Genomic DNA, 26,641 nt, shown 5'->3' on the forward strand with positions numbered 1-26,641 from the left:
GTCACTAAGAACTGAGGGATGTTTCCAATTTGAAACAATAAAATATCTAGGACCCCTCCCAGTTCCCACCACTTTCGTGCAAATCAATACTCAAGGATTTTTAAAGCATGCTCTGCAGTGTTACTCTGTTGTCAGGCTCTTAATGGCTGAAGGACAAACATTGTTTGTCTCAGGCTTGAATCAAATCAGGCAGAAAATATGAGCCAGGGCTCAGTATTCTTAATAACCCAACGCAGAAGAAAAGTGTTATAATTTGAAACGCCATTGTATTCAGTCTCATTTAGTCATTTTCAGAGTAAAAGTGTAAAAAAAAACACATCAACAATCTCTGTCAGGCTTGTGAGTAGAAATGGATACTGTTTCCACTCAGGCATGACTGCACAATTCTGCCTGATAACATCATGGGACGAGACGTAACATAGATTCAGGCTTTGTGGACATGGCAAGGCATTGTGGGTAACCCCTATGGGAGTTACGACTTGACAAATATTTGAAGTGCAGCCCGGCTCTGTTTACCTCAGCCAGAGACTCAGGATGATGCTGCTACATTTGAAGTATGCATCGCAAAGGAGATAGAGAGCTGACAGCCAGAGTCCCAGGTATTACAAATTGAAAGCCATTTCACATTGTTATGAAACAGGAGTATGCTTTTTCTTTTATTTGCTTTAATTTACAATTATTTGAACGAGCAAATGATTTTCAGGAAACCTGAGAAAAATCATTAACATTGATCAAAAGGAACTAAAAATATCCCTGGCCTGGATGACTTTTTCTTTGCCGTTGTCATCAAAACATACGGGTAATGTTGTTCTTTTTTTCAGTGTTTGGATGAATTTTGTTGTCCAGAAAACAAGGCTAAACACATAGTCAAACTCTGAAAAGGACACATTTATAAAACATGTATTGGCATTCTGTACATCTGCATTTTTTATCACATATAATCCAGTTTACATTCAACGTACAAATGATGACATTGATCACATTAGAAGAAAAGTGAATATTCCAAAAATGACACTTGAGAAAAAGGCCAACAAAGGGCGATTCAATCCCAAACATTTGAGGAAAAACGTGGTTACAAAAACAGTCCCACACAGGCAAAACTGAATGGACCAACACTGAGATGTGTTCATTTACAGAGTGCAATCACAGCATAACCTTTATACAAAAGGGTTTTGTTAGGAGGTTCATTATTTGCTATGGAAACATGTCAGTGCATCTTTCAGGATAATTAGATTTGCACAGTGTGTTCGTTTAATTTCTGATGCCAGCTTCGATCACATGGGGGGAATTAACAAACTTGTCTTCCTCCTTAATTATGCAGTCCTAAATCATGGAGGTGGAAAAGTCCAAATTGAACTGGGCAGACATACAGCTTACATAATTGTAAATATTTAACATTAAATTGATTTGATTCCAAGAGGAATGCTGCACAATTCCAGATTTTGTTCAGTTAATTGGAAAACCTGAACTTCTAACACTGCAAATTAGAAGGTTTCAAAAAAGGTAGAAAGGTTTAAATAAACTAAACGTGATCTCCTGAGCAGCTCAACACATCAATTTCCTGCCCCCTCTCTGTAAATAGGCTGTGTCCAGTGTTGCAGATCAGTAACCAGCAGGAATAGCTTATGGATCCACAGCGGGGATCGTGCTGACCTTGTTGTTCCTGCTTATCCTCCGTTCCGGTCTCGGTTTGGGCAGTTTAGTCTGGATCAGCTCCTCAGGTGTGTTCCCCAGCGGCGGAAGCAGCCTCTTCTTGCTGTTCCTCGTCTCCGGTAACCACTGGGGAGGCAGCTCGAAGGGCCCAAAACCAAACTGTGTGGAGTCCTCGGCATCTGTGGGCGTTGCTGGGGCCACCTGAGAGGATGAGGCGTAAGCACACGTGTGGACTGGAGATCCTCGAGGTGCTGTGACTGAAGGAGGGCAGTCCTTCGTGATGACCAGCCCTCCTCCTGTCCCCTGCAGGGGGTCCTTTTTGGTGATCACCTCACCTCTGAGGCTGCCCAGTCTGGAGCCAGCCTTCTGGTCCTCTTTGGGGACAGAGCATCCTCCTGGTCCTTGAGAAGGGATGTTATTCTCTACTTCTTCTTCTTCCTCCTCTTCAGAGGGTCTGAAGATCTGTTGCTGGCCGATGTTAAACATCTCCAGGAGCTGGCTCCCTGATCTCCCGGCTGTTTCTAGTCCCACCGGCTCCCCAATTACACCCTCCGCTCCTAAAGAAGCCAAACCCCCGCTGCTTACCACATTCCGGCGGCTGTATCGTCTGTGAATCCTGGCCAGCAGGTCCAGACAGCTGTGACGCGCTGAGCGGTTCACAGTCAGGAACAACAGTGGGTTTGTGAGGAGGGAGACTTTGGGCAGCCAGAGTGCTGTAAGAAACAGAGAAATGGGGAGCTCCTTGGGGTCTGCCAAAATGGTGCGATAAACCACCAAGGCTCCATAGGGGGCGCTGCAGGCAGAGAACGCTAACACTACAGCCAGAAGAGTGGCGTGCAGCTCTGCCTCTCTCTGCGACACATACGGGATGGAGATACTGTTCTGAGGAGTCCGCAGCGCTGCAATGATCACCTTCTTCTTCTGACTGGCACTGAGCGCTCTGCGGATCAGCAGCATGAAGAGGAAGACCAAGGCGAGAGGAAGGATCACCGTGGTGACGTTGTAGATCAGCACGTACACCATGTGGCCCAGAGAGCGGGCGTGGTCATCCGAGCAGGACGAAGTGACGTAAACGTCTGTCACGTTGGTCACAGCAAACACCGGAAGGCTCACCACTGCCGCATGGACCCAGATATAGATGACGAGATCTCGGGATCTTGCGTCTGAGATTTTCCTCTCTAATGGATACAGCACAGAGTAGTACCTACACATGGGGGGAAAAACAACATCAGAACTTTAATTAAGGGTGAAGAAATTCAACTTGTCAAATTGGGAAAAGGTAATTTATAAGAAAAAAGTAATACAGTCTGAATTCCTGTTAGATGATTTAAAAAATAAATACAATAAAAGATATTTAATAGACATTTGTTTCATGTCAGAGGGTTTCTTCTCTCAATTTCTCCTGGAGGTAGATCATTTAGATTTTGCGTGGTATGGTAGGAGTATGGTAAGAGGTGTGTTAGCCTATTTACCCTAGATAAATCCAAATGTTGTCTGCATAGAAGGCAAGTTTATATTCTGTATCCTATATTCCCTTTATGGAAATTTTTGTTTTTTGGAAATCTTGTTTTTTTCTAATACACTAAACTAACGGTTCCAGATATATTGTGAAAAGTATGCAAAGCCCTGTCTTGAGCCCCTTAAGCTATTTGATAAATATCCGTTAATCCTAGCAGGAGGATTTGTCACAAAGTGCCTCTACAGTTTTAATAAATCTATCATGTAAACCACATCTATGTAGGACTAAAGGATATCCATGTAAACTGAATCAAATGCCTTTATATCGTCCAAACTTCAACACTGTTATTCAAATACAGAGGCTTCTTTAAAGGGAATTGGTCACTTCCAGTTTGAGGATTTTTTTAACAGAGAATGAAATGTTTAACTCTGACTTTTTTCAGTTGAAACAGGAGGCATTGGAAGATAAACCTACAAGTTTGAGGGGTTTTTTTTTGTAAGATTTATTTTATTGTCTTTTTTAATGCCTTTATTGGAGAGATAGGACAGTGGATAGAGATGGAAATCAGGGGGAGAGAGAGAGTGGGGATTGACATGTGGGAAAGGAGCCGCAGGTTGGATTCGAACCTGGGCCGCCCGCTTGGAGGACTAAAGCCTCCATACATGAGACGTGCGCACTTACCACTGCGCCACCAGCATGAATTATGAGTTTTTTATCAATAAAAATCTCTGATGATGCTGCCTTCGAAGACGTTTTTGTTTTCTGAAATGCTGCAAAAACCCTTTAAAGAATGCAACAGAATATTCTCAAAGTGGTTATAAAAAGTGGGACTAACAGTCCCCATATAAACAATTAAAAATTATTTAATTGGAATAGGATGAAAGAATTTTCTCTTTTCTTTCTTCTCAGTGTGCTACCATATGAGGCCGAGTGGGTGTTCCAATGCACTTCTACAAACGCACATCTCCTCATATCACAGATAATAGTATGTAGATCATCTCTCATCCTTTTGTTGTCTCTTAATAATAAGTCAAACAAATCGCATGGAGGACTCGCTTGTTTCCCTGGATTGTCTCTTCATCAGCCCATGCGACTGTATGAGAGTATGTCTGCTGCAGTGTCAGCAGGCTTGTATATCAACAGCCTCGATTAGCCTCCTAGAGAATAAATAATTCATCGGTTTTATAGCATTGACTGTTTTAGTTGCTATGGAGGCAATATCATCTTTGTAGCTGTGAAAGCATGGCTCTGACTGCAATTCCCTTAATAAAAATATGTAACCCACATTTACTTCTGTTTTACTCTGCTCAATGACTTTATGCAGACATAATAAAGTCCTTTGTGAATTTCATATTTCCGATAATATAGGTTCTACAGCAATGTTATCATTCTTTGTGAAACTGTGCCTGTAAACCTCCATCTTGTAGTATTTTTTACACAGACGTATATCCACTATCTGATCAATTTCAAGGAAACAGCAAGATATTAAACACAACAAATTGATGGATTAAAAAACAGAATGATATCAGGTCCATTGCTCAGAATAATCTTCAGGAACAAGTTGCTTGGATTCATAATTGAATATTAATATTTAGCCTATGCTATATACTCCCACTGTGTCAAACTTTCATTTAACATCCTCTGTCTGAGTACAGTCTGCTATAAAAGAAGTTAAATGGTTTAGAAACAGTGACTGTACAGGAGTTGATGGTACAAACGATGTTTACGAACAAACTTTGAGGACTTTTTGTCTCTTTAGTTAGCTAGCTAGCGAGCTTGAAAACAGGATGCTAGCTTGCAGGCTAGACTGGAGAGGTTTTCTTTTCCCTTTTCTGCCCCTATTTCATTGATTAAGGCAAACTTCCAGAGCAAATTACAGAAACTTCAGACAACTTTTGTTTTACAACGAAAGTGTTCTTATTTTCTTAATTTTGTTAGCCTGTTAGCAGTAAGCTCCTAGATATGGGGACACGTATATGTTCCTCAACTGAATATCCTCTTAATATGGCACATAAGGAGAACTTTCAAAGGCTTTTATGTTTTTACATTTTTTCACAAGATCCTGGGTTTGTATGAAAATCACCTATCTACAGCTTGTGTGCAATATTTCTTGAAACCTTCAACCTAAAATTAACTGGCAAGACAGTTTTCTACAAATACTGATACCTCAACAATGGCTGAATACATTTTTATCAATAACAAATGCTAATAAAACATCCATCTACCACAGCCTCTGTTCTTGAATTTGAACTGCAAAAAGGCCCAACCAAAAACACTTGTTTCCTCATGGTGTTAGCATTCAGCTAGTTTGGTTGGTGGCTCAGAATGTTTTTTATCACCATCCATAAATCTTTACAGCTTAACCTATTTGGGTTCCCCGGTGCTGGAGTCGATCCCAGCTGTCATTGGGCGGGAGAAGGGAAACATCCTGGACTGGTCGCCAGTCAGTCACAGGGTTGACATACAGAGCCAAACAACACAGTAACACTCACACTCCTGGTTATTGCTCTAGTGGCAGGGACACATTAAAGCTCTCCAATAAAGATAAGAGCACTATCATCACTATTTAACTTGGTAGAAATGCAAAAGTCTAGTTTATGAACTTCTTTAATTGAAAGAGAAAGCTATAAAAAAAAATATAGGATGTTTGGCGGAGGGAAAGCTAGCTTCAAAATGACTTCAGCACTCGGGAGTTGTATTTCATGTATCATTTTTGCTTTATAAATAACGTTTTTTTTTATGAAGGGCTGGAGCAGCATTACATTTTAAAAGCAGTGTATATCATATGTGGGCAGCAACAGTAGTCATCTAAGCTACTCTGAGTTTTAGCTTTTAGCGCTGCAGGGAGGCCACTCAGCCTGGAGTACACATGCTCCATCGATCACACCACCACCCCCCACCCCCCACCCCCAACTGCTCTCATCCACACCACAGGTGTGCATGAGACGGCAAAAGAGCTTCTTCCGCTACAAAAAAAATTATTCTCAATAGGGCACCATTTTGATGCTCCTTTTCCTAGTCTCAATATTCAGAAACAGATTATCTCTGGAGTGCACCAAACAATGTATTTATTAACAGAGGAAAGGAATTATTTTTAAAACATCCACTCTGTTGTATTTACTTTAAAATCCCGTTAGGTGAGTGGGAGGTAGCCACAAGCCTTCGTCATACTCATATTTCAAAGTCAGATGAGCAAAAAAAACAAAAACCCCACTCTCATCCTTTTGAGGGAACAAGTGCTCTTTTGGTTTTATAAGAGGTGGATAAAAGGTGGATTCATAGTCAGTAAATTCATTTGCATGCAGAACATTTATCTACAACAACAAAAAATTGTATCGTCTGCTTTTTGTTTAAATTGGTGACTACTATATCAGTCAATCAATTCATATAGCACCAAATCCCAACCGAAGTTTTCTCAAGACTCAGGATTTAGTTTCTTATAAAGCCGGTTTACACACACAAGAAATTTTGTCCTGGTGATGTGATTAGAAAACGAACACAGAAGTAGAATTAAAAAAGAAAAATAGAAAAAAGCAGACCTCCTTCTGTCAAGGACCTTGAATGATATACGATAATACTGAAGAATAAAATGTAAAAATCATTGTGCTACTGCTTTTAGGTGTTAAAAATCTAGGGTTGTTTTTTTCAGATTTTTTTCTGTCCGATCTTTTCTGTTATGCTGCTGTGGGCTCGGAGAACAACATATTGTGCTTACATGTATGCAGACACACAAAATGACAAATACACCAAATCTCAAGTCTTGAATGTTATTTACAGAAACCCAAATGAATCCCCCAATGAACATGCAGTTAAAAACAGTGGCAGAACGAGACTAAATCCTTCTGCAGCATCTGGCTGGTTCATTAAAGTTGGATAGAGTAAGAGACATAAAAAAAAAAACAGACACAGACAGCATCAAAATTTGTAATCAATGTTTCCTGACCTGTCGAGTGCGATGGCACTGAAGCTGAGCACAGTGACGGAGCAGAAGAGTTTATGGAGGAACTTGATGGTCTTGCAGAACATCAGAGTGTGAAGCCACCAGCAGCAGCGGGGGCTGGCTCCCAGTGCAACGTCAAAGGGGACACACACCAGGCCAGCGCAAATTCCCGAGCACGCCAGGTTCTTGATGAATCGGTTGGTGACGGATTTAAAGACGTTTGTGCAGCAGGTGCACCACAACACCGTGGCGTTTCCTGTGGGGAGGAAGGAAGACACGGTTTGTTTTTTGGATTTCCAAACTTTCCATTTTTCTTGGTTTTTGTCTTGTTTTTTCTCACGTTTACTTGGTAGGATGGTGCATTGCTAAGTAGAGTTTCTTAGCAGAACAGTGCTATTTTCTCTTGGATTATTTTGAGACTTTCCGGGGGGCAAGGGAATTCTGGCTAGGTTTTTATGATGTTTCATCAAGATTTATTGTTTAGCAATAAACACTAATTTTCGCCCTTGTCAACAACTGCACTAAAAGATAAAAAAGGGAATTTTCTGATATGAATGGCTTTTTTTTCCTACTGAATAGTACTTTCATTGGGGAAACTAAAGTATTAAACTAGAGGCCTGCTAAGATACCGTATAGTGATATATGTGCTGGCATGTGGATATATCAGCAATTTTTCAATTTCCGGTAACTGTGAAAATGAAAACCTCTCTCAGTGAAAAAGAATTGCAGAAAACAATGATTGATCTTATTTCACATTGTATATCATATGTTCTTTAGAGCACACCCTCTGACTCCTTAAAGGCTTTATATGCCAGCAGATGTCGCCCTTGAGCACCAGCATGAATCCAAAACAACTTGCGGTGCATTGTTGTGTTAGCATGCTAATGCTATCCGAAACGAGCGTGATCTAAAAACGCTGTTAAACAGTGAGTACAGGATGTTATTCTTCTTTTCTCTAGTCCCTCAATTAAACAACTTCTATTCGCGAGAGGAGGAGTCAGCCGGCCGTCCCAACGATGTAAACAAACTGAAGATAGGACTCGGAAAGCATCACAGACAGTGGGACTCGGGTGTCACACTCATTGTAGACAGTCATGACTCACAGAGTTATTTTCAGAGGATATACTTGATTTCTATTATATTTAAGTGTGAAAAATCGCATATAAAGCCTTTAATGTACAACACACTCAGCACTGTGGGCAGCACATTTTGCAGAGCATCACATGCAGCCATGTGAGTAAAGCCATAAAAAATCTGTGCAAAATCCACATAAGAAGATTCCATTTTAATTATAGTTTAAGGAATTAGGCCAAATATGTTAGTTGGAATGTTAATAATTATTAAATCACCTTCATAAAAATCAGCAAGGTGGTGGTTAAAAATCCCGTATTCGTCCGATTCTAGTGCAAACAATTGAAGTTGGAGAAAAAAAGCTCCAAACATTGGTTGTAGTAACTAAAATATTCATGAACATTAGGTCGACCGATCATTTAATTACCTCTTTTAGTACTTTCTTTAAGCTTCAGGTTCCCCACACAGCCCCAAATGAAATGTTTAGTAGTCATCTTGAGACTCTAAATTGCACATTATTCTGAAAGATGGGTGACTGCTTGTATGTGTGAGGTGTCACATGTTATGAATAATTTATCCTCCATGTTTTCTCCCCTGACCTCCTTTCACCTAATACTCTGAACTGAACTGAACTGAACTGAACTTCCATCCAGCACAGAGACAGTGATTGAATGTATTAAGGTGTTGCATGGACAGATGTTAACAGTGATAGTGTTTCAGTCAACTTAAATATGCTGGATCACAGATGCTATTTGGAAGAATAATTTCTGATCACTTGCACAAATATTTAAACAAACGTATTTGTATCCTTGCGAGAAAAAAGTCCTTCTTTGCAGGATGAAGGAATGACTCAAACCTAAACAGAGTTGAAAAGCACTCCAGGTGCGAGCGGGGACACACTGTGGCATTTTCAATGTTAACATCCCTCCGTAATTTGGAGACGGCGTCGACTGTTAATTAGGTTTAAAAAGGTGAACTTTTGGACTCCCTGCTGCGCGCAGACTGCCGTCAGGTCACACAGGGACACATGTGATAGCAGCCTTTCATGAAGTAATTGCTCACAGAGTGATAGCTGTGCTCTCTTTGTCACAAACAGAGCAAGATGTTCTCTGCTTGCTGTGATTTATTGTGATTAAAGTGATTTTTTTTTTTTATATGGTTATTTGTATCTGATATCTGCAAATGTTCCAAAACAGGTCACAGTCAGCCATCAACAGCTGACGTGCAAGAGACAGGAATGTAGAAGGAATTCTCCGTCTGGGGCTAAAAGAGTCTCGATCTCACAGTAAGAGGAAGGTTACATAAGAAAAAATGAATAATTGGGCATGAGCTTCTTTTTATTTGTCCTGAGAGGTTTTCAGAAAGAGCTGAAAGAAGCTGTTTTGACAACATGTTGTTGTTTACTGCTTCTAACTGCAGGATTTTAGAAACACACACACACAAACACACTTCAGGGAAACACACTTCAGGGAAACCCTAATATAGCACTAATTAATGCTCTGCCTCAGCTTCCTGTGAATTAGACTCACATGGATTAATGAAATTAGCACAAATAGTCATTGTTTAAAACGCTGACGTACACAACACACACAGTCCAGAAGCATTTAGATTTTTACTTTTCAGTGTTAGAGTTAGGCTTACCATTAAAAAATGTAATGTGTGTTTATGGTGATGAAGGTAAAGCTTAGCAGGAGGAGAGGAGAGGAGAGGAGAGGAGAGGAGAGGAGAGAAGAGAAGAGAAGAGAAGAGAAGAGAAGAGAAGAGAAGAGAAGAGAAGAGAAGAGAAGAGAAGAGAGGAGAGGAGAGGAGAGGAGGAGAGGAGGTGAGGAGAGGAAAAAGGGACACAAACTTATTGAAAAATAGCTCCTTTGTTGTTGCCCTACAAAAACAACCCATTCATCTTGTCAAATCTGGCAACATTTTGTTATCATTACATTGTGTCAGTGGCCTTTCAAACCATGATGGAGTCTCTGCGACGTCACCCATTGGTCCCTGAAGAAACCAAAGGATGTTGTTCAGCTCAACAATGGCGATCGCCATATTGGAAATGCTGTTGCTGCGCAGGTGAAGAGGTGGGATGAATGAATAATTAGTTGCTGAAACAAGCACATCCAGCTCGTCTAACTCGTCATCTAGGTGGCATATTCCAAAACAACACATACAACAGCCAACAGTTAAACAGTTTCTCTTAAAAATGAGCATTTTAATATGAGCTCTAATGGGGGTTTTTTGTGGAGACTCAAGGCACTGCAGTTTTTTTTTTTTTTTTTTTTTTTCGCAATTGGTGGTTGGCCTAATTTTTAAACACTGGAGTTTGATGTTTGTTTTAAACCTGCTACAAATTACTTTTTAAAAAAAAATTGGCGTCCAAGATATGGTCATGGTAACAAGATGGTCACAAGATGGTCATGTTAAAAAATGGGACAACAGCCGTCTCACAGCTGCTCCATCCTAAGCTCCTTCCACCGATTTTCAGTCCACCATTATATCAGAAAAGAACATCAATAGTACAACCTTGTTAGACCTCTTCTCAGATTGATCTAAATACTTGTGTTCAAGCAGTCTTTCTGCTTATGTCAATGATGGCATAGTTAGAGTTAGTCTACCAGTAAGCTTCTACAATATGGGTCTACCTTTCTGCCTGCTCTAACAATCCTAACCATGCGTATGTGTCCCTTTTTCAGGTCCTTTTTTTTCAGCTTATAAAAATCCCTGAAGGTATAATTTTAGCACAAAGAGAGCTCTCGACGGGAGCTGTGTGAGAGTTTCTCTCTCGTACAGCTGCAGTGGTGTGATGTCACACCCTCATAGTGTTTTGCGATACAGGTGACGTGGGATCACAGCTCGTTATCAGTGTTTAATATTAAAATACATCTTCTGTTACACACCTGTAAAGCATTTTCCACCTCAAACACACAAACAGGACTTAAGATGGGGATGTTGTAATTTCAACTTTTTCTATTACACATTTATATGCATAATGATATCTATTTCTATGCCTTTATTTGTGCCTTATGCAAAATCTACGAAAACAGCCTTCATGATTTCTACATAAATAACACAGTAAAAGTTCATTTGTGTCATAGTTTAAAATCATGTAAAAAGAAGGGCTTCACATAGGCCTAGCTGTCGCTAATTGATCAAATAACTGAAGTCCTTGTTAATGCCTACAGTTCCTGCCGACAACATTTGGACCTCTACAATCGGCCTTGTTTTGTTTGTAAAATGTGTTTGTCCCTTTGTGCCTCAAATACTCAACCAGCACTCGAAGAACACCTTCGCAACCGTCCTCGCAGCATCCAGTGGAGAGAAAGGGCAAACATTAAACATGATTAAGTTCAGACACTCAACGGTGTTTAAACATAGCAGCATGTGCGGCTAAAAGTCAAAGTGTGTAACGTAATTAGCACGCTTAACACCTTCTTTGAGTGCTCTCCTGTGTTGTTATAGTTACTTTAGTTTGAATGAAACACATTTTTAATGAATGGAGAACATTAGAAGAATATAGGGAGCTAGTTATACTAATAGACCACATGCTAAGATTCCTCAAAGATGTAATAACAGTCAGTAATAATAACTGCTGCCAAGGAACACTGGGGCGCTTTAATCAGATTTACATTCAAACTCTGATCTGCGCTTTGTCTGGAGAAATAATGATACAGTGGTAATGAACAGATGAATGCATTATTGGAAATGTTAGCTCCTCCTGGGAATTGCACCAATTTGCATTCTTTCAGAGAGTTAGATGAAAAGATCGATGCCAAAGTTGGTGTATTTGAGGAGACTGTTAGCCTAGCTTAGCATAAACAAAGGGGGCAAAGCGGGAAACAGAGCTTGTCAGCACCCTGAAAGCTCACTTCAAGCTGTTTCATCCTGGTGATTTATTCTCACACAAACACAATATGTTGGGTGGATAAAATTTTGCAATTGAAAAAAACTGATAAAATATAATAATATAATATAACCATACTCCTATTATATATAATTTAATATAGATCCTTACTCCATGCCAGACTTCCTTACTTCTCTAATAAGATCTATTGTTACGATTAACATTAATGTATCATACAGATGTCATACTCCTGTGTACAGAGGCGCTGCTTGTCAACAGGCAGGGCAGGAAACTGCTTGGGGCCCCAGGCCAGGAGGGGGCCCCCTAGAGCTGGCAAAGTTTAGACCACAGCAGAGGCTCACATTTTGCAAGTAAAACCTCCGTAAAGACGCCGTAGTCCTCCATCGTTGTGGTGCTTGGAGACGGCGAGCAATCTCTCATGGAGTTCAGCCATCTCTGCTTGCTTTATTTCCCTGTTACATATAATTATGTATTTTCTCTTTGTCGTTCTCTTTGTACCATCTGCGTCATTGTAAACGACAACTTGCCCTCAATGATTACTCAAATATACTTTATAAAGGTTGAAAAAAAGATGAATCCTTTTCTTCAAAAACCTTTTTGATCTTTCATAAAGTGTCTCCAGAATCATGATCACACATTTATGAAAATCTAAGCCTCAAAGGCAGCCCTGTGGAGTCTCATCAGATTTATTATTCATTGTTTTATTCTCTCCGTGTTTTATGTATTCCTAGTCAGGTCAAGAGTTTGCAAGCTGGGGAAATTGCTTTGACTCTTTTTTTTGTTGTTGAGGTGAAATGAAACGACTGCAGTCTCCACTCAGCCATGAACTGAGTCTCATTTATTCAGGCGTTTGATGCCTCTCGTCTTCGGTGTCTTTCGTGACAACGCTCCTGCTTTCAATAATCAATGATCCAATAGTCCGTGTGGTTGGGTCATCTTTGTTTACATTAACTCCACTAGGTCAGCTGTTCAAGGATAAGAATGGTTCGGAAAATAAATAGACTTTTTTTAGTAAACAGAAACAGATAATCCAATTTATCTTAGTCCCTGTTTATAAAAAAAAAAGGGATCAGCCATATTCAGATAGACGTACCTAATCCAGATCACCATTGCGCCAATCTTGGTGATCATCTGACTGATGGTATATACACATTTTTTTCCAGTAATTCCAATGGAACCAGCGGTTAGCATTAGCTTCCAGCCAAGTCTTACTTTTCCCCGAGGTGTTTACATCTGCAATGTAAACTCAGTCATTACTTGGCACCTTCACATCACAGTTACACATGCAACCTCAGTCTCGCTCACTTCAGCAGTATGAGCCCGAAGAAGAAACAGATTTTCTTGTATTTTGCTCGCAATTAACGGGTTTTTCTAAATATTTATTTTTGGCCTTTTTGTGCCTTTAATGGAGAGATAGGACAGTGGATAGAGTTGGAAATCAGGGAGAGAGGGGAATGATATGCAGGAAAAGGAGCCACAGGCTGGATTCAAACCTGCGCTGCCCGCTTGGAAGACTGTAGCCTCCGTACATGGGGACATGGAGAAAAGTAGAAAGTTTGAGCCGCGCTGCCAAAAGCCATTTCATTTGCACTTATTCATGTCCTCACACTCTGACCTCGCCACATGGCAGTGCACAGCAGGAGGTGCTATGAGTCAGACAAATACTCAGTTGGTGCGTTTCGCCCTGTTTCATCACAGTGAAGTGTTTGTGTGAGCTGCTCCAAGTCCAGCCTGTCATTGAGTCTATACTTTCACAAACAGCACAAAGCAATCACGGCTGAGTGTGCTTCGTACTGCGAGGATTTTAGGCAGCAAGATTATGTTTCTGGCTGTTCTTCGTCCAGGTGTGCGGGAGACTGATGTGGTGGTACAACAATTCACACAGCTCCTTCATCACATCCATCAACGGCCTGAGCTCTTACTGACACAAGTGGGAATAGCCGTCCCAGAGCCAGAACAGATTCAGCCTGAAAGGAGCTTAAAATGTTTTTTTTAATGCCAGTGGTGTCTGCCAATTTCAGAATAAACTACAACACCTACACCTCGCTGTGGTTACCACAACAGCCTCATCAAGGTATCAGTTTTCTCTCTGGATCCTCAACCTTAAATTCATTATAATGAAAATATGAAGCAAATACAAAAATGTAGTATTATTCTCATTGAAAAGTCAATGCTTACTTTTTAGTTATTAATTGTTATATTGATGATGTTTAACATCCAATTTCTACTCACAGGAGCAGAAAAAACACAGTCAGAAAAGGTATTCGACACAGGCACCAAAATGACAAATCCTGGGATTATTTTATGTCTGTTATATGTAAAAACAAGGTTGCTGACAAAAGTTTTAGAATTAACAATTCTCTGTGTTTTTTATTGAGTTCCACAACTTCAAAATAATGGAGTGCCAGGAAATAATTGTTCTGCCTTGCAAAATTCTTTGAAAACACACTTGCACCCCCAAACTACCATCTGCAGTAAAGCCTGAATTTGTTTGGAGATGACAAGAAGTTTGGGTTAAGTGTTTTTATGGTTTCTTCAAGTTTAAGTTTCTAAAAAGAAACAATTTCTTGTTTTTTTTACCAAAGAATGTCCTGCACACTGTCTGTATTTCACAAATTCATTAAACGTATTTGTGCAATAGAGACAGTGCTCTTGCTCTCTCTTCACCTCATGCTTGCTTTTCATACAATAGGGCGGGCTTCATTAAACATGGAGATTGCACTGTTTAAACACACAAGGCATTCAATGTGTAGAAAGTACAGACATTTTTGACATCTTGGCTACTGAGCTGTGTCACATTTTACTAGTGGAAGTGTAACATTTTCTGTATGAAGGATATGTCTAAAGAGTTCATTTGCACTTTGCAATAGCCTTGTCGTTTTATATTACTGGCTATAATTTCACACATTTGAAGTAGATTCAGAGGCAATAGGCAAGACAGGCAACTGCTTGCAGCGCCAGGCCGGTATAGAGGAGCCTCCATTCAGTAGGAAACCTCCCTAAGGGGGCTCCATCTGACAGCACGTACTCTCCTCGCCATGCCAAGTGTTGCATTCATTATTTGCTTTAAAAATCTAAGTTTGTCAAAGGAAGATGAAGAGGAATTATCTGTATGGGAGTGAAAAAAGACAGGAAAGAGGAGTAAGTGTTGGGACACGGGCAGACATAATGGTGATCACTTGAGGGGCCCCCTATATGAATTTTTGATACAGGGCCCCAACAGAGTCCGGCAAAATTATAGAGATGTAAATGGTCCTTTATGTAGAGTACATGTTTTAGATATAAGACTTCAATTCATACAGCCCCATCTAGTGTAATATTAACCTATATGTACAGACACCAACATGGCGTAGATAAAGTATTGCAGGCTTCTTGTTGAAGGCTAGTTTGTTTCACAAGATCTCCTCAGATAGTTGCATTATTCACTCATAAAGGGTTTGCCCATGGGGGGGTTCCCTTAACCAACATTCAGATATCAAACTGTTGAGTCTCAGTGAAGTAAAGAAAGTAGTTGTTTTTTTTATTATCAAGGAATCAGAGTGAAACATGTCTGCTTTTTTTTTTAATGTCAGGCCCTTTTTGTCTTGTATGCGCACCGTGATAGTACAACTCTACTTACCCAGTAGCGAACTAATGAGGATGAGGACCTGGATTGTGGTGGTGAAGTCCCGGTATGCTTGCTCTCGGATGAGCCTCTCCTGCTCGTGCAGCCCGGTCCCCTCAGCTGGCGGGCTCGTGCTGCTGTCCCACCGGATCGGAGCGCTCGAGGCGTTCAGGAGCTCGAGCCTCAGGTGGGCTGCTGTGAAATTGGCCGCGGCGTCTCCAACCTCTACAGTCCGGCTCCTGGTACCCATGTCGGTTTTATGGACGGATTCTTTTTAAGAGGGCTGGCGGGTTGTCAGAAGCCAGCGTTCAAGAGGCATGTCTGAACTGCTGCTTGTTTGTGAAGATGATGCAAAAAAAAAAAATAAAAATAAAAATAAAAAAGGAGACGAATCTGCAAAAACACGAATTATGTCAACGAGGATGCACAGGTAGGAGAGGTAAGGCGTGCAGCTGCCTGCAACGAGAAGATCTTCTGACAGGAATGTTGTCTGCAAAATGAGGAAAAAACATGGTGTGTCCTACAAGCCTAATCATACAATCAAAGCAGACGGATCCTGTGCTCCGCGCTCCATCATTCCCCAATGCGGATGGATGGAAGAAAACGGTCAAAGCATCTGGAGCCCGTGGGCAGTGGACGCTTGCTCTCTGACAGCGAGAGCACCTGAGACGACACCGGTCTGCGTAGCGTCCATTCCGACCACAATAAAATAACGTGCAGCTCCTGCGGGGAAAGCAGCACGATAAGCCTCCCCCCCAACCCCCCCTCTGTCTGCCAGGCAGTCACCCGCGCTGCCGCTTCCAGTCGCTCTGTCACAGGCTGTTTACTGGTAGACTGAAGTGGTGAGAGAGCCTTGCCCGGCGCTATCTCGCAGCGTGAGGTGCAAGACTGGAGAGGAGAGAGGAGAGAGGAGAGGAAAGCCCCACCTCTTCCTACAGAGTCGAGAATCTTATGAATGGAAAAAAAAAAAGGGGAGGAAGAGGAGGGAGACCAAATCACAGTCTGATCACTGTTGGAACCCTTTTCTAATCCACAATTTAAAGCTCCTGTCAGGATTTTTTTTTTTTATAGCTGGATATAAAATTGACTGAAATGAATGCTGATGTAATTTTATGAGCTTCAAAAGGAAACAAAATTGATCTTTTTTTTTTATGGTTTATTTTAATGTCTGAAACTGTAGCAGCGGGGTGAAGTGTCAGAGGAAGTGCAATATTCTCCATGTCACAGATTCAGGAGGAGTGATACGTTTGAGATGTTTGTGAAAAGAAAGCAGAATAAAGATTTTTGTTTAAAATGCTACTTGTACAGGACAAAATCAGTCCACAGGGGGCGCCAAAGACAACACAAACCAAAAGGTATAACCACAGGAGCTTTAAATGGGTCTAATGTATTTCATTCTGAGGCAAACTATCAGTCTGTGTTATTTGGGCCTTTGATGGTTGGTGATGAGATAAGAGGATAGAACTTCATTAATCAAGGTGGATAAGGGTGGAATTCAAAGAAACCATAGCTAAAAATGGAATCAATAAAAGTATAATAAGTTACAGTGGTTTTAAAACAGTTCGGACACAAACCCATGGCTCTGTTCATGCGAGCTCCAGATAGGACTGGTGGATACGGACTAAAAATGCTGTCTCGATATTTGTTAGCTGAATGGCGATACACAATATTATCTAGATTTTCACAGGCACTCTCATTAACATCCAGCACGATGTCCACATGTACATGAAAAATGACAAAAAAAAAATGATCTACCTGTTTGTGAAATAAAACACATTAAACAAAAATGTGCCTGAAATCAAGTTCAATAAGTCAAAATGTTGCTTTCCTGCATAACAAAATACAAACAGCTGTGTATGTTGTAATTCACAGGGTGTTGGAGTTTTTTGCTCAGAGAGGGAGAGAGGCGGAGCAGGGTGGTTGAAAATGCATATAATGTTATTTTAATGCAACATAAACTACATCCATTTAAAGAATATTGTCTTACCCTATACCATATTTGAAATTATATCATTATATCATAAAAACTCGATACCCAGCTCTAGCTCCAGGTCATGACCCCTGCACCAATAATACTCCATGATAATGAAGAAAAGTTCATTTGCACATGACGGATCATAGCACATAGTAATGAGTACAATAAAGCCCAAACAGGAGGTTAGGTTGACATGACTGTTCATGGAGTTTAGCCTTAAAGACAGCCTTTCTGTTGTCTGTTCAGTCTGTTCTCTCACAGCAGCTCGTGACATTCCTCTTTGGTTTGCAGAAAATACCAAAATAGGAGAAGACATACCTCAGTACACCAAAACAATGTTTAACAATAACTTGATTTACAGCTACAAAACTAAGTCACGTCGATGGATTGATCATTTTTTGTTCATTTCTGAGAGAGAGAGAAATAAAGATTTGCCGTTACAAGCTTTTTGAAGTATTTGCTGCTTCTTTTGTCATCTTTAATTGTAAAGGAAGAGTCCTGAATCCCCGGGCAGAAATGTATCCATGCATCCCGTGATAATGAGTAAATTACTTGTTTTTCTCAGGAACTTATTTATCAAGTTATCTGGAGATAACACGGCTTATTTCCTCATGTTAGGTCATTTTCTGCCAATCGGAGGATCAAAACAACAAGCTGGTCTCTGTGATACAGACCACAACATGCCATGCTGCCATGATTGCCCACACTAATGAGGTAAATGAAATCTATTTCTGTTTGTTTTGTGATTTTGTAACTCTGGATGGTACATGGAGGTGGCAGTAGCTCGCTCTGTAGGGACTTGGGATGGGAAACAGAGGGTCACCAGCTCAAGTCCCGGTGCGGAACAAAATATGGAAGTTGGTCTCGTCGAGAGGTGTCAGGGCTCGCCCCAAAAGCTCTGGCTGTGTAGCCCACTCTGACATCTCTCCACTAATGAATGTCCACAGGTCCTGTTTGTGCATGTGTGTAAGAAGCATGTCTCTCAATAACATAGTTTAAACCCTGAAATTCCCTCAGGGATTATTAAAGTGTGTAAGATAAAATAAAAAGAGTTCAAGAAAACAACTTAAATGTAATCATTTAATCACAGGAAAATGGAGTAAATTAAATGTAGGGATGCATGTTTTCGCTTAGGGCTTCTGTAGTTTTGCACCATTGAGTGAATGAAAAAAGCTATTTGCCTCAACTTTGAACACTTTTTTAAAAAAATGTTTAGCAATTTTAATGAGCATGTTTGGCAATTCTTTGAAATGTTTTTGACTGAGCGAAATAATCATGAAAACAAATATCAGATGAATGGATTTTAAATGACTTTTAGTTGAAGCCACATTTATATCTAATAAACCCATAATTGTATTGTTTCTGTAAGCCAGTGAGCAGTGGTGATTCTAGGGTCTGTTGGGGCCCTAGGCAAAATTCATTGTGGGCCCCTCCGACCAGCGTTCATTATTCTTTTCTTTTTTCACTCACAGACAGATAATTCCTCTAAAACCTTCATTGACAAATTTTGGTTTTCAACAATAAAGCATGTGACGCTCAGCGTACGCTTAGTGCTATCAAATGGGGCCCCCTTAGGGAGGTTTCCTACTGCCATTGCCAAATTTGCACATTTTGAGGCAATGCTGTGGTTTAAAGATGGTCAGCTGTTGGGGGCCCCCTACTGGCCTGGGGCCCCAAGCAGTTGCCTGTAGAGAAACAGACAAAGATCAAAGCATAAACACAAGAGGCTAAAAGAGTGAATCATTCTGAAGCTTTATTTGTAATATTATTAACATGTCAATACAGAAACAGTTCAATAAACCACTCTGTTATAGAATTATTCAACTTTATGTGAAAATAGACAGTCAAAGTTTGGTCTCATGTTGGACAATTATGCTCACTTTAGTGCTCACTAGAATCCTTGTTCTGTCAACTCAAGTAGTCATATTTTGTTCAATAACCAGCACGGTATCCAGAGAGGCAACGAGGACTGACTCTCAAACGAGAAGTCCTGCCTCCATCATGTGTTCATAAAGATAGATGTGCTGAAGAGACTCAAGAGAAACAGACTCCCTTCTTTGAAACAGACTTAGTCCCGAAGAGAAAAGCTTACGTCATCAAATCAACTCCACTTCCCTTTAAAAGGAGCGGCGTGTAAAAGCCGAGTGAAGGTTTTGAACTTTGACCGGGGAATTAAACTGCAACAAAGAAACCAATATTCTTCTGTTTCACATGATTTCATCATTTCAGTTCTCCTCCCTTTTCTCTTTCATATTATAATGTTTTTTGTGTGACACCACTTTTCACTGCAAGAAACATCAATGGATGTAGAAAGCCTGAGCTGCCACTAGAGGCCGACATTTACACTTAAAACAAATCTCAGTGAGGAGTTAATCCTATAGGAGAGATGTCTGTGTGTTTGCCTTTATCTAAAGACAGTTTGCTCCAAGATGAGGTTATTGTATCAGTACAGGTCGTTGACTGACTCTGGATACGTCATACATTTCTTAATCTTGAGTAGCAGTGATATCAAAGTATCATAAAGATAAGAAAGGTACTTTTTCTTCCGTGTTTAACTTTCATACTAAGTGCCTGGTGATCGTGTGGAATCAGTCTGAGAGGATTAGTTCGTCTTGTATCCAAAAGTTCCTCTATTATCCGTATAATCTGATGTGGAGGTTACATTAAAACATGTGTATTCAATTTGCTGCACGTGCACATTCTCACACCAAAATCTGTCTGAGGTCATCCATAGTGTCTTTTTTATCATCTGAACTAACAGTGATATTGCATAATCGCTAAAGAAAAAAAAAAAGTTACAGCGTTTTCCTTCTACACTTAGAGCTGGGAAATGTAGTTGAGTTCAGTGTAAGTATTTTCTTTCTTAAGAGAGATATCATCATAGGGTAGAAATAACTGCCCTCTCTTAAAGGATAATTGCTGATCTTTCAAATTCACTATGATTTCATTTTTCATGGAATTACCTTTTTACTATTACCTCAAAAAGAATTATACAATATGGTAATATTACAATGTAGAAAATCCCCTCTTCCACTACTCGCATGGGCGGAGCTTCAAAGCTAATAGAGGCACCCAGCTCCCCTTTGGAAAACTCTCTTGAACAGTGCTCCTCTCATGTTAAAATCTTAGCAAGACCTTTTTAAAATGAAGCTGTGGGTGACTTCACGCAGGACACAGAAGTCACACGCCCCAGCTCTCTAATCAGCTGACAGCCAGCTGATTGAATCATTGCTTCTGATCACACACAAACTAATCACAGCTCATTCTCACGTCAAGGTAGCCCATTTAAAATGCAACTTCCGTCTCACTGATCTCTGCTACACCAACGCTGCACCAGCGCTGCACACACTCTGCTGCTGCTGACAAAGCTTTACCTCCACCACCTCAGCCGCCTCCTTTCTGCCTCCAGCCTTTGGTTCACCCTTGTAGAGGTTTAGCTCTGCGCTCACTGGAAAGCTGCTTTTATTTTCCGTCAGCATGTTTGTCAGAGTCCATGCTGATAGTTGATTGGTTAGTTGAATTTAAAATCACTAGAAGTCAAAAAAAGGAAGTCGATTCTTACTCGGCTCATGAACAAAATAATCAAAAGGGGAAGGAGTGTATTTTTTTTTAAGAGATGGTTTTAGCTGATTAATGACCGTTTTCTACAACAAAACGCTGAGTTGTCACTGTGGGACATTTCATTTTGGCAGGCTGTGAAAGATGTCTTGTTTTAATCACAGTAGTGATGGCTGCGTTACAGTAAAATGTGTCACTTCTAAGCTCCTGATATGCTCGTTGGCTCTCTGCCTTGTCTTAGTGTTACACTGAATTTGAACACAAGCTTCACTGACAAGCTAAGCTTTTGATTTCTCCACTCAAGAACTTCTATCTGAATAAAAGCTTCAATGTTACACTGAATTCATTCAAAACTAAAGGCAGGGTCAAGCAGAGCTGAAGAAGGCATTCTCTAAGATGCTTGATACACTTGACGTAGCAGTGCTTGCTAACAAGTGCTCTTGTTGACCAAGTGGCTCTTGAAGAACTCCTGGACTCGTTCCCACAGATCCAGCTGAGCCTCCGAGTGGGCTTTTGGCTCGCCACCAAACACCACAGGGGCCCCTACCGCTCCGTGAAACGTCGACCCACAATACGGCATGTGTGGCACTTCCAAAAAGTGACCCGCTTTCGGGTACGTCACCAGCTCGTAAGACTTTTTCCCGTGTTTCCTTAGCGTTTCGACAGCTTGCTTGGCAAAAAAGCCGCTGTTCCAGTTGTGGTCGTCTTCAGAAACTGCGAACAGGAACTGGCAGCTGGCACGTTCCACCATAAACAAAGACTCTCTGTTCTCCTCCAGAGACGGGTCTGGGAGGGCGTCCCGTACATCAAGAATGCCAGAGTCCAGGAATTTGATATTGTCTAAGACAGGACAAAGAGGAGGTATAACCAGCTCTTTGTAGTGCAAAGGAATCACAGTGTTTGCATTGCAGGCGTTAATACAGACGGTCGCAGAGATCCCAGAGAAGAAGGACGCCATCGCCAAAGCAATACCACCACTGTGAGAGATGGATATGATGCCGATCCCAGGACCTTTAACCTACAAGAAAAAAAGCACTGTGTTAATAATCACTATCAGATGTACTGCTAGGACATGTGATGAAACAGACTATTTATAAATACATTACAGCCATGTCGCAGTTTGACAAACTGATTACTCTCACAGTCAATTAGTATATAGGGGCCATAAAAAAATGTAGAACGTAAACTGTATATATTAATTAAGTTTTGTTCATATTTGCAAAATTTTCAATAGTTGAGGATAGTTATCACAAAATTAAAAAGTCAGGTGGGGGGGGGGGTTATTCAAATGCTGTTCGCTTCCCTGTTTTGATATTCAATGCTTACCTCTGGTTGTCTTCTTAGATATGTTACAGCCTCTTCAAAGTACTCCAGATTCAACTTCTCAACTTTCCTTGGTAGATCCTTGTAGCCTAAATAGGCCAGTGCTAGCACAACAAAGCCTTTATTTGCCAGGAGGCTCGCTCTGGGCTCAGAGAGACCTCCACCAAATGTGTACAGATCCACTATTCCAGGAAATGGACCTTTTCCTGGGAGACAAAAAGAGAGAGCGGAAGTTAAGAAGACTACATCGCTCCGTGCATCTTTATGCAACTTCAAAACGCTGACTCATAAGTGGCGGCTTACCAGGCGGTATGAAGAGGACTCCTCGTATTCTTCCCTCTTGCACAGGAATCCTTTTCATCCCTTCTGTCATGTATTCTCTCTCGTTGGTTTCAGACGCTAACAGCTCACCAGTGTCTCCGCTGAGTGCTTCAATCTTCACCTGTGTCGGGCTGAGCACACTCTTCTTCAGGATTTTACTGTGCGGAGTCTCTGGTGCCAGGGACCAGAACAAACCCATGGGCTCCACTCCGGTGTAACTTCCTCCCAGAGAAGGAGCACGAGAGACATCCACCTGTCCACTTTCATCTGCTTTGTAGAGGGCCGAAGCCTTGAATATCACGCCTCTGTCATCGACCAGTTTGGATCTCAGTTCCACTGGTTTGTGAGGAGCAAGTCCCTCCACTTTCACATGCACCAGTTTATCAAAGAAACAGCGAACGCTGGGGAGAATTCTCACACGGATCTGTGAGTACGCCATTTCAGCTCTTCAGGATGAGAACACTGATCCACTGTACTCAGGCCTTTGCTTTAGTGCAGCTACTTCACCATTGCATCTGTTGAGGAAATCATGAATTCAATGAATGTCTTCCACAAAAAGTTGGGAGTGGTGAAGTTGTTAGTTTCTACAATGCAAGGTGATGCATTCTTGGTGATGGACGATTCTTCATCGACACAGTGACAGAACATCATCGATAAGTGCATTGTGATGTCGCTACTTTGATTTCTGAAGTAATTTCTAAATAATAATAAGAATTCATATTTATCTGTCTGCTTTTCTGCATCGAGGAAAAAAATAGCCGGGAGCAGTAACATCGAAAATTGAGGATGCAATCCACCGCGATGCATCAATTCATGATCTCGAATCATGATACTCTATACCTCTAAGTTGAATATTGAATAAAGCTTTAAAGTTGCACTATAAGATTCTCGGTATCTAAATAAGTAATTTTTAGCAGCACGATTTTGGCAAAAATCACGTTTATTTTGATTGAGATCCCGATTAATAAACACAACCATGCATTGATTTTACAACATCTAGAATCTAGATCACATGCATTTGTCAGATTTAAACAATCTTAACACTTTAACAGTATGAACAATTTAAAAAAAACAAGCAATAATTAATGATAGAATAATAATATGTAATAGATATTTTTTTTAAATACTGTGTTTGAGAGGTAGATCTTGATGTACTCTTGGGCCAAAATATGACAACAAACGTTCCCAACTCATGACAAAACCGATGGACCAAACCATCACAACATGGCACAATAAAAGTTTAATCTCGATTATCTACTTTTCATGACCGTGAGAAGATCAAACTGTTATTGAAATCCAATTAATTCCCCAGCACTACCTAACTGATGCATTAACCCCAACTGTTGTTTTCTTTCTCTTGGGACTCAAAAGGTATATATAGACTTTCTCAGGCACCTAAGCTCTATGCAAAGTAAACCCCTATTAAATCTACATGTGGCTCAACAAGTATTCATGGAAATGCTGAAATTAACTAAACTTCACAGGGTCATTTCATGTGCAAACAAATAATATGGTTGTACACTATGCTGAGGGATTTACTCGTAAATACAAACATGCAGAACAATAGAGACAGAGCCAGTTCACAAAGTTGAACATTGTATGGTCTGCCTTTGGCGTGAGAGAAATGCTTAAGAGGTTCTGAACAGATGAACATGAGGACACAGCAATGTCTAACTGGGTGAAAGGTCGGCTTTACCAGTAAATGAAGGAAGACCAACGAGCAACATCAGCATAGCAACCACTTGAAAGATATCTCTAAAATGCTGATTGACGACTTTTTTTGGAAAGGTTATCAAAGGAGCTTGCTTGCAAGAAAGAAAAGTTTGCAGGTTGCAGCTTGTTCATGCATTGTTTACCCCATCTGCCCTGAACAAATCACGACTGTCTGCAAAATAATAGAGGTCATGACGTAAACACAAATAAATAAATATGAATTCCCCTTTTGATGGAATGTGCCAGTAACGCATACCTGTTAAATAAGACGAACAGCTTCGTATTTATTTAATGGTGCGACAGCCCTGGATCAAATAGGAACTTCCTGGTTGGGCGCAACCACCACTTGGCTAAAACAGGGGGGGGACTCTGTACAGTTTGAATTTATTGGCTTTTCTACAGTCCAAAGTTGAGAATGGTGTCAAAATAACCGATCCGTATTTTTGGCAACCCTTCTTCAAGGTGCAAAGGGTGGAGCTAGAAACACTGCAGCCCGTTGATTGGTTGAAAGAACAGGGCTCAGGACTTGTATGTCTTACAGCTTGTGCTACATTAAGTATTTTTACACGTGTATATTCAGAATGATTTCTTGACTTCTCTTTGGACCATATTTTTTCACGAAGATCGAAAATTGTATCATAAATATTATGTGGTTGAGCCAATTTAAACGAGGGTGCACCAGAGAGGACACCCAATGCACACATATCTGGTGGAAGTTCGGCGTGACAAGTGTTTTCAGTGTACGTTGACATACAGTATGGTGCAAAAAAAACACTGCCTTAATGTAGGCTATGAGATCAACACTATATTTAAAAAAAAAAAATAGTTGAATCAATTAAACTGAATGGGCAACAAATGATATCCATTCAGGAGCAGTTTCATGTTCACTGCAAGACCAGAAGCAGCCACTAGATGTCAGCAGTGGAACAACTTACTCTTCAGAAACCAAGAAAGGGCTAGATGTCCCTCCTGTGCAAGACATTTCATTTTGATGTCCTTATGCATTGATATGGATTTGGTCTGGACTACGTCCTTGTGTTAGTGACTTGAACACAGTGAGACAAGAACAGGACATGATGAGAATCTCATTTACACCACATGTTCCCCCAATGCAATAGATCATTTGATTAGATGCTGGACCACCTTGCTGCATATATTTTCATATTAATGAGTAGGACACTTGGCTCAGCTCCTTCTTGTTTATCTCCAGGGTATCCCTCTTTTGTCCTTCAAGGGTTCTGTTCAGGACTCAATAACATGTCAAGGGCTCCAGCGGGACTTTTATCCTATTAATCATGGGGTTGGAGAGTGCCAGGATTTCAAGAACTCTTTGGCCAGGAAGGCGTCTTCACAAGGAGAGTGAATGTAAGAGGACTTGTTTATACAATACAGGAGGAATTAAAAACAGGATGAGGGTGAAGGGGAGGTCAGGAGAGCGCCAGAACCTTACTGGAATTTGAGACAGTGAAGGTAAAAATGGACTCACTGGCATTTATTTGGAATCAATAACCTTGGAAATATCTTAGTGATGGTTTACCAGTGAAATTAAATGTCCAGTCATTGTTGCTGGGGCCTGAATGTTCCTCCTACTAACAGCTGTTGCATGAAATGATTCACTGGAGTTGAGCTTAGTTCAAAGCAGTACAATCATAACAACAGAGACTGATTTTTTGCATCACGATTCGGAGAACAATAGAAGACATATTTCAGGAGAAGGAAAACATTGATACAACCATTTTCTAGATAACATTCACATTGCAACAAAAATTTTACCAAACATGCTTAACAACCAACGTTTCTCAATGAAAAGCCTTATTTGGATGCCATGGCTGCGCTGTATTTTTCATGAGAGCAGAAAATCAATAATTCATTTGCTATAGAAAAACTTCTCCATATATGTGGATGACATGATTGATTTCATGTTTTCCAGTCTCTTAAGAAAGAGGTGTTTGCAGGTACTTTACAAGCTGCTTCCTTTGACGTTCCTTTGCATTGTGCTTGGCGAGGTTGTAGTGCAGCTTGCACTGTGGTTTGGTGGTTTGTTATGAAGACATCGCTCACTTTCTCTCCGCTTTGAGCGAATGAAAGTGATATTTCCTCCCACACTCTGTCTGTCTGAAGAAACATTGTATACATACAGTACGACTCTACGTTATATATCAGTGCAGTCC

At 40.6% G+C, this 26,641-nt stretch overlaps 2 protein-coding genes across 2 annotated transcripts; both read right to left on the bottom strand.

The window, feature by feature from the left end:
* Positions 1 to 884: 884 nt before the first annotated feature.
* On the bottom strand, positions 885 to 16,508 carry gpr176 (G protein-coupled receptor 176). The gene is made up of 3 exons (XM_020628100.3): positions 15,596 to 16,508; positions 7,056 to 7,308; positions 885 to 2,857 (listed from the first exon to the last, which is right to left on the bottom strand). The coding sequence occupies exons 1-3, from the start codon at positions 15,828 to 15,830 to the stop codon at positions 1,624 to 1,626; spliced, it is 1,722 nt and encodes a 573-aa protein (XP_020483756.2). The 5' UTR covers positions 15,831 to 16,508; the 3' UTR covers positions 885 to 1,623.
* A 2,780-nt stretch (positions 16,509 to 19,288) lies between these two features.
* On the bottom strand, positions 19,289 to 24,876 carry acot20 (acyl-CoA thioesterase 20). The gene is made up of 4 exons (XM_020628349.3): positions 24,727 to 24,876; positions 22,740 to 23,272; positions 22,440 to 22,642; positions 19,289 to 22,131 (listed from the first exon to the last, which is right to left on the bottom strand). Exons 2-4 carry the CDS (start codon positions 23,194 to 23,196, stop codon positions 21,541 to 21,543), a joined length of 1,251 nt encoding a protein of 416 aa, XP_020484005.2. The 5' UTR covers positions 23,197 to 23,272; positions 24,727 to 24,876; the 3' UTR covers positions 19,289 to 21,540.
* Between the last annotated feature and the right edge of the window lie 1,765 nt (positions 24,877 to 26,641).

The sequence above is a fragment of the Labrus bergylta genome, chromosome 15, assembly GCF_963930695.1.
Source record: "Labrus bergylta chromosome 15, fLabBer1.1, whole genome shotgun sequence".
Lineage (NCBI taxonomy): Eukaryota > Metazoa > Chordata > Actinopteri > Labriformes > Labridae > Labrus > Labrus bergylta.